Source organism: Podarcis muralis, chromosome 13 (genome assembly GCF_964188315.1).
Source record: "Podarcis muralis chromosome 13, rPodMur119.hap1.1, whole genome shotgun sequence".
Taxonomy (NCBI): Eukaryota; Metazoa; Chordata; class Lepidosauria; order Squamata; family Lacertidae; genus Podarcis; species Podarcis muralis.
In genome coordinates, this window is record NC_135667.1 from 6,372,717 (window position 1) to 6,386,189 (window position 13,473).

Genomic DNA, 13,473 nt, shown 5'->3' on the forward strand with positions numbered 1-13,473 from the left:
CTGGGGTGGGAGTAGAAGGGGGGGGTTCCTTTTTGGGGAGGGGGGAGGGAAAAAATGGGGGGGGATGAGGATGATGTGTATCTGATAAATTGTGTTGAAATTCCTAATAAAAAAATTTCCAAAAAAAAGCTGGCGGATCTGGACCTTTCTTCTACCATCTGTGACTGGGTTAAAGACTTTTTGAGGGATCGGACACAAGGAGAGGACTGGGACTGTTACATCTACCTCCCTGAAGCTTAGCACCAGCACCCCACAGGAATGTGTGCTAAGTCCCTACCTGTACTCATTGTACACATATGACTGCATATCATCTGATCCATCTACAGGAATTATTAAGTTTGCAGATGATACTACCATAACGGGCCTAATTGCAGGCGGAGATGAAACAGCGTACAGGGGTGAGGTTCAAAAAGTATCTACATGGTGCTTAGAGAATAACTTGCACCTAAATATTAGTAAGACAAAGGAGATGGTGTTGGACTACCAGAGGAAGAGAGGGGAACCTGCCCGTTGAATATTGGGGGGGGGACTGTGTGGAGAGAGTCTCCGCCTTTAAATTCCTGCGAGTTTACCTTAGTGAGGACCTCACTTGGAAAATCAACATAACTCAGGTGGTCAGAAAGGCCCAACAGAGACTCCATGTCCTCAGGGTCTTGCGAAAGAATAATGTGAAACAACAATTGATGAACTCCTTTTACCGGTCCACTATAGAAAGTGTCCTTTCATATTGTATCATGGTGTGGTATGCTGGCCTGACAGCCACGGACAGAAAGTCTCTCTACAGAGGGTGGTGAATACAGCACATGATATCACGGGCTGTCCCTTGAGTCCGCTAGGTGACATCGCAAGGGATCGTTGCCTTAGGAGAGCGAGAAAAATCTTCAGGGATGACACTCACCCCGGCCAGCGCCTCTTTAATCTTCTACAGTGGATCCTCGGGTTGCGAACGTGATCCATGCGGGATGCACGCTCGCAACCCGCGGCGGCACGTCTGCGCACGCGCAGGTTGCGATTCGGCACTTCTGTGCATGCGTGACTGCTGAAACCCAGTTTCGGCGGTCTGCAACCCGAAAAAACGCAACCTCCAGCATCTGTAACCCGAGGTATGACTGTACCCTGGGCAGGAGATATAGAAGTATAATCAGCCATACCAACAGGCTAAAAAATAGCTTCTATCCATGGGCTGTTAGGCTGTTGGAACGGAAAATAACATAGCGAAATTGACTTGCGAGGTGGTGTGTTGTTTGATAAGAGATTGAGTGTTTGGGGGGGGAGGCTCCTTTAATTGATTTGTACACAGGTTGTACAATGATAATAAAGGTATTATTATTATTATTATTATTATTATTATTAGCTCCCATCACCTGGCTGGGGTGTCAGGGGACAGGTATTTTGTCCACCTTTGGTTCTCTCCCCCCCCATTGCACTCAGCTCTCACCTGTGGCTCCTAGCTGTCAGCATGCAACAGTGGCCACATCCTGGGAACAGGATGAGGCCAGGGTAATCTGAGGATTGCTGTCAGAACCACAGCAGAGGAAATGATATAGAATCATAGAATCCTAGAGTTGGAAGAGACCACAAGGGCCATCGAGTCCAACCCCCTGCCAAGCAGGAAACACCATCAGAGCACTCCTGACATATGGTTGTCAAGCCTCTGCTTAAAGACCTCCAAAGAAGGAGACTCCACCACACTCCTTGGCAGCAAATTCCACTGTCGAACAGCTCTTACTGTCAGGAAGTTCTTCCTAATGTTTAGGCGGAATCTTCTTTCTTGTAGTTTGGATCCATTGCTCCGTGTCCGCTTCTCTGGAGCAGCAGAAAACAACCTTTCTCCCTCCTCTATGTGACATCCTTTTATATATTTGAACATGGCTATCATATCACCCCTTAACCTCCTCTTCTCCAGGCTAAACATACACACACGCACACAAACGGTTTTGAGGCAGCCAGTGGGGCTGGGGTGGCCCCACGGGCATCATTAACGCCCACCTGAAACTCAAATGGACGAAAACACAAAGATCTTCTCAGCTCACTCTCTGCTAGTTAAGCTCCTGGGGCTTTTATGTCCCCTCACCTGACTCACCTGTAAGTTGTCCCCGCCCTGCATTAGTTCCCTCAACACCTGAGGATTGGGGTGGTTGTCCTAAAAAGGGAAAAAAAGAACCATGAGGGTATGTGGCATGAGGAATTTATAATAATAATAATTTATTATTTATATCCCGCCCATCTGGCTGGGTTTCCCCAGCCACTCTGGGCGGCTCCCAGCAGAATATTAAGAACACGATAAAACATCAAACATTAAAAGCTTCCCTCAACAAGGCTGCCTTCAGATGTCTTCTAAAAGTCAGGTTTATTTCCTTGACATCTGGTGGGAGGGCGTTCCACAGGGCGGGTGCCACCACTGAGAAGGCCCTCTGCCTGGTTTTTTTTCTCCCAACTTTCCAATTCCGAAAAGGAGGGGTGCTAAACAGCTGCAACATGACTATGGAATTCAAAATATATTAGGTTACATTAATATAATTTAAGCTTTGCTTGATAGGATGTGTGCAAAATTGTATGGAATTCGTTAAATATGATTGCCAAGTACTTGCCGTTGTATTATATTGCTACTTATTTGTTTATAATTAGCGCTAACTTTCCAGAAGTTAAAATTCTTTGATTTTCCAAAAGCAGTTTAGGAGCTTCTTTATTAAATGTAGACTTACCAGGCTAAATGTTGTCCAGTCACAAAATTTGAATTCCTCACATATTTTAAAGACTGCTCACTGAATAAATTTGCAGAAATTAAGTGTCACTGTCTAAAATGACATGCCCTATTATTTTGTGTCCTGGGGTGTTTTGTTGAAGTGAGGACTGATGTAAGAAAACTGCTGAGTGATGTTGGGGTTGTGTAGACTTCCTTTGTGTAGTGTGAACATGGAAGTGAATGGTGTTTTTCGGTGGTTGTATTATTGGGTGTTTTAAGATTTATGATTTTAAAAAATGATATATAGTAGTTATGTTGCATTTTGATGTATCCCAATATATTTCAGCGCTTTGCATATTATTTGGGTGTTTTGCTCACGTCTAGAGAGATTTAATTCTGCTACTTAAAACGTGGAATTACGATTATCATTAGCAGCAGTAGCAACATAAGGTTTCACATGCGCAGTTCATACTTTTTGTTGCTTGTATGGATTCCTTTTCGCTGCAATCTATAAGCCGCTTAGAGATTTCTGTTGACAAACGAACTGACCAAATTAAACATAAATGAAAAAACTCATTCTCAGCTGGGAACCCGAAGCTCATCCATCACTATCTTTCTGAATGGGACAACTGTGCCCCCGAAGGACCAGGTGCGCAGCCTGGGAGTAATTTGGGGCTCACAGCTGTCCACGGAGGCACAGGTAAATTCTGTGTCCAGGGCAGCTGTCTACCAGCTCCATCTGGTACACAGTATGAGACCCTCCCTGCCCACAGACTGTCTCTCCAGAGTGGTGCATGCTAGTTATCTCCCGCTTGGACTACTGCAATGCGCTCTACGTGGGGCTACCTTTGAAGGTGACCTGGAAACTGCAATTAATCCAGAATGCGGCAGCTAGACTGGTGACTGGGAACAGCCGCTGAGACCACCTAACACCGGTCCTGAAAGACCTACATTGGCTCCCAGTACGTTTCCAAGCACAATTCAAAGTGTTGGTGCTGACCTTTAAAGCCCTAAAGGGCCTTGGTCTCCCATTTCGACCACTGCAGTGTGCTCTACATGGGGCTGCCTTTGAAGGTGACCTGGAAACTACAACTAATCCAGAATGTGGCAGCTAGACTGGTGACTGGGAGTGGTTGCTGGGACCATATAACACCAGTCGTAAAAGACTTGCATTGACTCACAATTCAAAGTGTTGGTGTCGATCTTTAAAGCCCTAAACGGCCTCGGCTCAGTATACTGTACCTGAAGGAACGTCTCCACCCCCATCGTTCAGCCCGGACACTGAGGTCCAGCGCCGAGGGCCTTCTGGCGGTTCACTCCCTGTGAGAAGTGAGGTTACAGGGAACCAGGCAGAGGGCCTTCTCGGTGGTGGCACCCGCCTTGTGAAACGCCCTCTCGTCAGTTGTCAAGGAAATAAACAAATACACAACTTTCCGAAGACATCTGAAGACAACCCTGTATGGGGAACCTATTACAGTGGTGCCTCGCAAGACGAACGCCTCGCAAAACGAAAAACTCGCAAGACGAAAGAGTTTTCCATTTTTGAGTCGTTCCGCAAGACGAATTTCCCTATGGGCTTGCTTCGCAAGAAGAAAGCCCATAGGGAAATCTCCGGGGACCTCTTTTAAATGCTGGCGGTGGGGAGCAAAGCCTTTCGCCCCCCTCCGGCCTTCAGAAGAGGTCCAGGAAGGCCGGCGGGGGCCGAAAGGCTTTGCTCCCCACCGCCGGCATTTTAAAAGCGGTCCGGGATAGCAGGGAAGCGCGCTGTGCTTTCCTGCTATCCCGGACCGCTTTTAAAATGCTGGCCGTCGGGAGCAAAGACTTTCGCCCACCGCCGGCCTTCAGAAGAGGTCCTGGACCTCTTCTGAAGGCCGGCGGGGGGCAAAAGTCTTTGCTCCCCCCCGCCTGCCTTCCCGGGATAGCGGAGAAGCGCAGCGCGTTTCTCCGCTATCCCGGACGGCTTTTGAAGGCAGGTGGGGGGGAGCAAAGACATTCGCCCACCGCTGGCCTTCAGAAGACCTCCGCTGTCCCGGGGGCTTTTAAAATGCTGGCGGTCGGCAGCAAAGCCCTCCTGTCCCCGGAGCTTGCGGGGCGGGAGGTGGGGAGAAGGGCTTTTCTTCCCACCGCCAGCCTTCAGAACAGCCTTCTGAAGGCTGGCAGTGGGAAGAAAAGCCCTTGTCCCCCCCCCCCCAGCCTTCAGAAGAGGTTGGGGGACAGACTGTTTGATTGATTTTCAATGCATTCCTATGGGAAACCATGCTTCGCAAGACGAAAAACTCGCAAGAAGAAAAAACTTGTGGAACGAATTAATTTCGTCTTGCGAGGCACCACTGTAATGCCTGATGTATATATGTGTTCTTTTATATTCTGTTGGAAGCCACCCAGAGTGGCTGGGGAAACCCAGTCAGATGGGTGGGGTACAAGTAATAAGTTGTTCTTTTTCTTGTTATTTCTCCCCCACATCAAAGTGCTCCCGGGTCTCATGGTTCCACCATACCGAAATAAGGAGATTCAGTTCAGCCCGTAACACCATGACATCGACCGTGATCGAGGCCACGTGAGGGATATCTGGCTCCAGCAGATGCTCCGGGAAGCAAAGTCCGTCCGTCTGTTCCTCCGAATATCCGTAGAGGCGAAGGACGTCCCGCCCGCCCTGCCAGGAACGTGGGGCACACAATAAATGGGTTGGGGTGACAACAGGAGGAGGGGCTCAGCTGGGACACAGCTTAGCTCGGCCTCTGCTAGGAACAGGGCCTTATCTGTGTGGGGCCCCTTCTCAATGGAATATTTTTCACCAGGCTCCTGCTATTAGTTGTAAAGAAAATAAAAATAGAAACTCAGAAGGATATAAGAGCAGGGAAGAGCCGAGTGATTGACCCTGGTGCTGAAAAGATACCAAAGGACATAGCTGTCAACTGTCCCTTATTTGGCGGGAAAATCCCTTATCCCAGCGCCGTGTCCCGCTGCCGTCCCTTATTGATGATGTCCCTTAAATTTCCCGGGTTTCAAAGGAAGCAGCTCCTCTCCCTCCCTCCCTGCCGGCCAGAGAGGAGGGAGGCTCCAACTGGGTTGCTTGGCTGCGTTGCTCACCCAATAAGGAGTCTAAGAACAACTAGGGGGGTAGAGCTTGCATGCCTTGCGCCAATCAAATTGGCCGCATTGCCTGGGGACTCGCCTTTGCTCAGCGCTTCCCAGCAGAGAGGCGACGGTGGTTTTCCTTGCTGCATCCCCTTTGCTGGGTTACTGCGCTGTGGGAACCACCGCTTGAGGCTTCGTTTGGCTGCTGGCTGGGCTTTCTGCCTTTGGCTCGGAGGGGCTCAGAAGCTGAACATACCTGTGCCCAGAAAATCCCTTATTTGGGTTGCTGATCCCTTATTTTTGAGGCTGCTGGTCCCTTATTCTCAAATCTGTAAATTGACAGCTATGCCAAAGGAAGGGGTGGGCAGACAGGCAAGGAATGCTTCTCTCACCTGGATGGTGTCCACCGTGTCCCGGAAAACGGGGTTATTGAACTTGACGGTCCTCCAGAAGCGGGGCTTGTGTGGGTTCAACAGGTTGCGCCCATATTTCTCCAAGATGTTCAGGGCAGTGGAGATGGTACGAAGGTCCTTTTGAGGCTGGGGAAGGGTTCGGAAATTGCCATTGTCTCTTTGCACGTTGGTACCTAAACCCCAATCTCCAAATCGCACGAGGCTGTACAGTGGTACCTCGGGTTACAGACGCTTCAGGTTACACACTCCGCTAACCCAGAAATAGTGCTTCAGGTTAAGAACTTTGCTTCAGGATGAGAACAGAAATCGTGCTCTGGCGCCGTGGTGGCAGCAGGAGGCCCCATTAGCTAAAGTGGTGCTTCAGGTTAAGAACAGTTTCAGGTTAAGTATGGACCTCTAGAACGAATTAAGTACTTAACCCGAGGTACCACTGTACTAAACTCTTCTAAGGACCCCCTTCCTTTGGGGTTTCTGTTTGCTATGTTCTGACCCTCCCAGACCCCAGTTGGCACTGCCATATCTCAAGCGTTCAGAGGGACGAGCAGGGTTCACGGTGCATTCACACCCCTTAGACACATCACGAACTTTACCTCTTATCTTAGGGACTAGAACCTTGTTCCTGGGGCGCCTTTTTAAATAAACAGTGGAGACCCTGAGGATTCCGAGGCAGGGACTATTCAATTCTGCATCGGTGCGAGGGAATCGCACTGCAAAACGATAAACGCCACCGTGACCCAGCCCCGCTACTAGGCGAAATCCCAGCGCCCCAAAGCAAAACTTTGTGTTTACTAAGCTCAATCTACATAACAACTAGTTTTGCCGACGCACCTAGAAAAGGGCTTGTTTCCTTTCCAACCCCCCTTCCTTGTGGGGAAGCCGCATTGCAGGAAGACATTCCACAGGTGAAGCTCCCAGCTGCCCATAGCATCAGAGCTCTTGCAGGGAGAGACACACACTAGTTTTGCCTGCCTTGTAGCGTTCCCAAAACAAGGAAGGATTGGACTCTGATTAATAGAAAACACACGAGGCTTGACCAGCAAGACTCTGGGAGGAGTGTGTATAATAATTCCTGACCACCCCTTGGCCCAGGTCGTTTTATTCACAAAAGAACTTTTTACACAGAGGAATCAGATTTCCTCTGAGCATTTCAAAAACCCCACGTGGGACAAAGTCGGATCAGAAGATATTCTTTTAACTACAAAGAAACTATTATAAACCAAGCAGTAAACATGAGAGGAAGGATGGCAAGGAAAGATTAGGCATCTTTATCACCTCCATGTGAAACTATTTCCTGGCCCTAAGATTAACAAAACCAAGAAAGGGTACATCAAAGCTAACTACAGTGGTACCTCGCAAGACGAATGCCTCGCTAGACGAAAGGGTTTTTCGTTTTTTGCGTTGCTTCGCAAGACGATTTTCCCTATGGGCTTGCTTCGCAAGACGAAAACGTCTTGCGAGTTTGTTTCCTTTTTTCTTAAAGCCGCTTGAAGAGGTGCAGTTGCGACGGACCGTGCTTCGCAAGACGAAAAACTGCGCAAGACGAAAAGACTCGCGGAACAAATTAATTTCGTCTTGCGAGGCACCACTGTATCATCTTTATGACCCAGGATGCCTGATGAAGCAACTGGCCTGTGTATTTAGAATGCTGATACGTGCCTGCCAGGCGTAGAGAAAGAAAATGGCAGAGCTGTAGAGGCTTGTGGGATTTGATCAGAAATTATTGTCAATGAATCAAACCCAGTTAACGCTATGCTTTCATTGCGGACACAATGGCCTGCTTCATTTTTCATAATTCCTCATAGCAATCCCACCTGACCCCCACACTCTGGATATTTGCACCCCTACACTGCCTGATTTCTGAATCTCCATCTTTCCTCCCCAAGTTTCAATCCCCACCCCGGTTTTCCAGACCCCCACCCCATCCCCGCCATTGAACACACACACACACACACACACACACACACACACACACACCACTGTCCCCTTACCTGCCCCTGGGTATTGGCTCGTATAATACCCTTGGCATCTATCTCCAGGTATTTCTGAGCCGGGGAAAATGGCATCTCTAGTAGACGCTGTACAGTCTCTGGGTTCTGCTCTAAGGGATTCTCGATCAAAGCAGCTACCAGTTCGTCCCGGAGAGCCATGAATTTGCGCTCCACTTCTTCCATGGCTGCTACCTAAGGAAGAGAAGGAAATAGGCAAGAGAAAAGAAAGATTCTCTCCTACGAGAGCTGTTGGGTTTAACCAAGTATTCCCGTCACCCACCAAAGGGGGAAAATAACCTCAGATCAGGGCGAAAAATGTATTTATTTTTATTCATGCACGCATTACCAGAACTTTCCTTCAAGGAACTAAAGGCAGAGTTCATGGCGGGGAGAGGGAAAAATCTGTTTTGTCTTCACAAAAAGCCCTGAGATGTAGGATAAGGTCGCTGCTGAGAATTTAATCAAAGTCAAATTATCTATCCTACCACACCATCACGATGTTATTTCTTTTTTAAAAAAGTCCCCCCCCCCCAATTAGTATTCCATTTTACAACGTAGATGTCAGGGGCTCAGGAGCAGAGGCACAGGAAAGGGAAGAAATAGAGAGCGAGGGGGAGGAATCCGAAGGAAATGTTAGCGATGACAGAGGTCCGAGGTCTCTGAGTCTTTCCAGCGAATCGGAGGATTCACAGAAAGGGGCTCCCATGCTCAGAGCAAGGGGGGTGCCGAGGGGGACACCCCAGGAAAAGGGGGCCAGAGGGGATTCAGAGAGCAGCAGTTGGAAATCAGGACCAGCTTCCCCACCAGAGAGCAGTAGGGGGGAGGAGTCCCAGGTATCGGGAGCAGGCGGCTCACCGCCAGAGGGAGGACATGAGTCAGGATTGGCCACGCCTCCATCGGGGAGCGAGGAAACGGTCAAGAGGAAGGTCGAAAGCTGGGCGCGCGCGCCAAGTTCAAATGTACAGGAGGGCGGCGCAGTTGGCAGCCCGGATAGGGAGCCAGGTCCCAAAGCCCGCCGAAAAGAGGGGGAGGAGTCAGGGGGGTCAGCGTCAGAAGAGTCCAGAAAGGAGGAGACCCCGGGGGGCAGAAGGACCCAGAGGAGAAAGGAGAGACGGAAAAGGTGGAGTAAGATTAGAGCCTTAAGTTGGTGTACAGGGGGTGGAGACTCAGATGGAGCTTCGCCGGTCTAGCCTCTCAGACGTAGAGCTGGGCATTGCGGCTTGGAAATGGAAACTGTATTTCAATAAAGACTTTTGTACATTACTACCGGCTAGCGTGGGTCCTCTGTGAGCTGGGACCTGGAGCCAGCCCTGACAGTATATAAAACAGAGAAAACAATTTTAGCAACAGGCAAAAAGCGAAAGGTGAAAAACAAAACAATAAAACAGGCATGTAGAATTGAATATTTGCACGGGAGTTAAAATATCAAAGTCCAAGCAAAGATTATCAACTTTATCGTATCGTCAAGTATAGTTCCAGGCTTGTGACGAAGGCTGTCTTGAAAATGATGGTTCTGCTGTATATGTCATAAAGGAATGGCAAATCATACACAAAGCGTTTGGAAGTTTTAGTCCTTGTCGAAATCTCAAATTATCCGCAATTTTCTCCATCGCAGCTATATTCCAGAGTGAGCAGTTACCAAGAGACATGTTAATTCTTGACCTGCCTATTCTTTCTGTTGCTGGATGCAGCTCAGAAAAATATGAGGAAGTATATATACAAACTTAATCTTGTTTTGACAATGCCTTTTGAGGGCAGATGAAGAGTTATGAGGAGATCAGGAGATCATTTCCTCCATCCTGACCTTTTAACACCCGCTTTTAGAATTCTTTTACAATACGGTTCACTTTTATGCGCTTTTCAATTGCCATTTTAAAAAAAAAATTCTTGTGAGTCAGCTTGGGCATATTTTAAGAAGAAGTTGTCACTGAATTAAGAGGGTTTTGGTTTTGGTTTTGAAAAAGAAAGAACTGCTATCCATTTGGCCATGAATAAAGACATCGGTTCCCTCTCCTACAAGTGTTTAATTTAGCAAAACCATGTTAGGATTATTGTTAGGGCTGTTATGAAGGATTGTGGTGTGAATTTTGAATACAAATAAACTTCAATACTGAACTGTCATAGGCTGCCTTTTGAAAATTTCACCGGCCTCTAACCTTGACACCTTCCAGATTTTTCTCTCCCCTCTACAATTTGCGTTATATGGATATATAATTGTCAGTTTGAGGGTAATTCTTCACACATCCAAGGGAGCAAGGCTCTAGTCCCCAAGACACCTTACCCCACCACAGACTTGCTAATATTTCACAGTAAAATCCTACTCAGAAGCAGGCAAACCCCACTTAGCAAAGCTGTATAAAACTGCTGCCACATTCAGGCGCCGCATGAATACTTTTGTTGGATTAAATTATGAATTAAATGCCTACAAGTGATCAGGGTGAGAAAGAGTGGGGGGGGCAGCTGGAGTTCCTTAAAGCTAAGAAATCCACAAAGAATGGATCCTAACCACCAGCCTGGCATCAAGGATAATCTCTTGTAGAGTAATAGTAGTAATAATAATTTTAACATTTACCCACCATCAGATTGCACACACAAACCCTCATGGTATTAAGTATCGTATATTTTTCTTTGCTGTAAGTCACTTGGAGACATTCGGGTGACAAGTGACTCATAAGTTTAACTAACTAAATAATAATAATAATAATAATGGCAGACACCAAGAGGTGGTGGAAGTTTTTAAGCAGAGGCTTGATGGCTGTTATAAGAAAAATATCGCTCCCTTTCCTTTATGGGGTATCTGGCCACCCGCCATGTTTTTGATTTGATCCCATAATAATAATAATAATAATAATAATAATAATAATAATAACAACAACAACAACAACAACAACAACAGCTTTTTATTTGTACCCCGCCCTCCCCGGCCGGAGCCAGGCTAACATAATAAAACTAACACAGCATACAAAACACATAAGAACATAAAAATGTCCCGCTTTTCCTTTGGACGTCCCTCTTTTCATTGGAGGGTATGGAATTATGCACCCCCGAGCCAAAGAGGCAAGTAATCACACAGCCTTTAGAAGGCAACCCTGTATAAGGAAATTTTTAAAAATGTTTTGTTATGTTTTTATTTATGTGGGAAGCCGCCCAGAGCAGCCCAGTCAGATGGCTGGGGTACAAATAATAAAATCATCATCATCATCATCATCATCATTATTATTATTATTATGGAATAGGACATCCCCATTTTCATCCGAAAATTGTTGGAGGGTATTCTTCCGATGCTACGATTTTGTGGGAAACCTTACCTTTCTCAGAAGCTTGCAAATCGAAAGCAAAAAAAAGAAAGAAAGAGTGGGGGGCAGCCCTCCAACCCCCGTTCGCAAGCAGCGTTTCGCATGGTGCAAGCTGACCCGGGAGAAAGCCCCTCCGATTTCAGTGGGGCTGGCGCAGGGGGTCATGGCGGGTGCAGGATCTCAGATTTTTGGGGGGGGTCTGGGAGCGGATCATTTGCAGCTTCCACTTTTGCACAAGCCTGACTTCCTCCCCAACCTTGGAGGGGGGGAAGTAAAAGTTGCAAAGGGGGGGTTGCGGGTTGGGTTTCAAGGGGATCCTCCTGCCCCCTTGGAAAGTGTGGGGGGGAGGAAAGTGGGGGGAGCAGGATCTTACCTTGTTTGGGGGGCGGCGGGGGGAGGAGGGAGAAATCCAGGCGCGTCACTCACTTGTCATGCGAAACCCCAACAGCTGGTTGCAGAGGAGGAAGGCGGAGGAGAGCAGGAAACGAGGCAGGGCTTGTGGGCAAAGGGAAGGCCGAGAGGAGCCGAGGGGGACCCCAGGAGAGCGGGAGGAAGAACTACAAGCCGCCTTTCTCCAGGAATTGCAAAAGAAAAAAGAATAACCAGCGTGCCTCTGAGCATCTGCAGAGCGCCTCTGGCCAACCAACAGCCTGCCCCGCCTCTCTGAACGGAGAAATCTGAAGGCTCCCTTGGACAAAAACCAAGGACACCAGCCAGGAATAGCAGAGCAAAACAGCAGCCAGTAGGCTTGGTCTTGATTGAAGGCTGTCGCGACAGGACTCCCACCTGCCACCAGGTGGAACAAGATGGAAGCCCCAAACAAAAGAGAACCCAAACTTTTATTAGCTGCTAATCCCCATGTTACACCCCCCCCAAACTACATCATGGTTACATCATGAAAGGGGAGGTCTGGTGGCAGGAATCTGAGCATCCTGGACCCTGCCCCATGGTTCCCCTTGCCCTCCACCAAACACCCATCAAGTGGAACAAAGAGATATTTACATTTCCCTGTTTCCCAGCCAAGTTAGTTGTTGTTGAGTCGTTTAGTTGTGTCCGAATCTTTGTGACCCCCTGGACCAGAGCAGGCCAGGCACTCCTGTCTTCCACTGCCTCCCGCAGTTTGGTCAAACTAATGCTAGTAGCTTCAAGAACACTGTCCAACCATCTCGTCCTCTGTCGTCCCCTTCTCCTTGCGCCCTCCATCTTTCCCAACATCAAGGTCTTTTCCAGGGAGTCTCCTCTTCTCATGAGGTGGCCAAAGTACTGGAGCCTCAGCTTCAGGATCTGTCCTTCCAATGAGCACTCAGGGCTGATTTCCTTCAGAATGGAGAGGTTTGATCTTCTTGCAGTCCATGGGACTCTCCAGAGTCTCCTCCAGCACCAGAATTCAAAAGCATCAATTCTTCGGCGATCAGCCTTCTTTATGGTCCAGCTCTCACTTCCATACATCACTACAGGGAAAACCATGGCTTGAACCATACGGACCTTTGTTGGCAAGGTGACGTCTCTGCTTTTTAAGATGCTGAATGTTTAATAGGTTATTGTATTTTATTGTTTTGTTTTGTTGGAGGCCGCCCAGAGTGGCTGGGGGGACCCAGCCAGATGGGCGGGGTATAAATAATAAATTATTATTATTATTATTATTATTATTATTATTATTATTATTATTAGGCTCCCGTGGACAAAAAAAACCCAAGGACACCAGCCAGGAATACCAGAGCAAAACAGCAGCCAGTAGGCTTGGCCTTTATTGAAGACTGTCATGGCAGGATTCCCACCTGCCACAAGGTGGAACAAGATGGAACAAAAGAGAATCCAAACTTTTATTAGCTGCTAATCCCCATGTTAGGGACGTGGGTGGCGCTGTGGGTTAAACCACAGAGTTTACTGATCAGAAAGTCGGCGGTTCAAATCCCCACGACGGGGTGAGCTCCTGTTGCTCGGTCCCTGCTCCTGCCAACCTAGCAGTTCAAAAGCATGAAGTGCAAGTAGATAAATAGGTACCACTCCAG

General features: G+C 47.9%; 1 protein-coding gene across 4 annotated transcripts in view; it reads right to left on the bottom strand.

Moving 5' to 3' along the window:
• RNF31 (ring finger protein 31) overlaps positions 1-12,000 on the bottom strand; it is a 49,842-nt gene extending 37,842 nt beyond the window's left edge. For 2 of the 4 annotated variants that reach the window (XM_077916889.1, XM_077916886.1), the window contains exons 1-5: positions 11,835-11,961; positions 8,166-8,357; positions 6,157-6,303; positions 5,184-5,339; positions 2,084-2,143 (exon numbers count right to left, since the gene is read on the bottom strand). In XM_077916889.1, the coding sequence (XP_077773015.1) occupies positions 2,084-2,143; positions 5,184-5,339; positions 6,157-6,303; positions 8,166-8,348 (546 nt within the window). In that variant the 5' untranslated portion in view covers positions 8,349-8,357; positions 11,835-11,961. Of the gene's footprint in view, positions 1-2,083; positions 2,144-5,183; positions 5,340-6,156; positions 6,304-8,165; positions 8,358-11,834 lie in introns of all 4 variants that reach the window. The other 2 variants (XM_077916887.1, XM_077916888.1) reach the window with 2 other exon arrangements.
• Between the last annotated feature and the right edge of the window lie 1,473 nt (positions 12,001-13,473).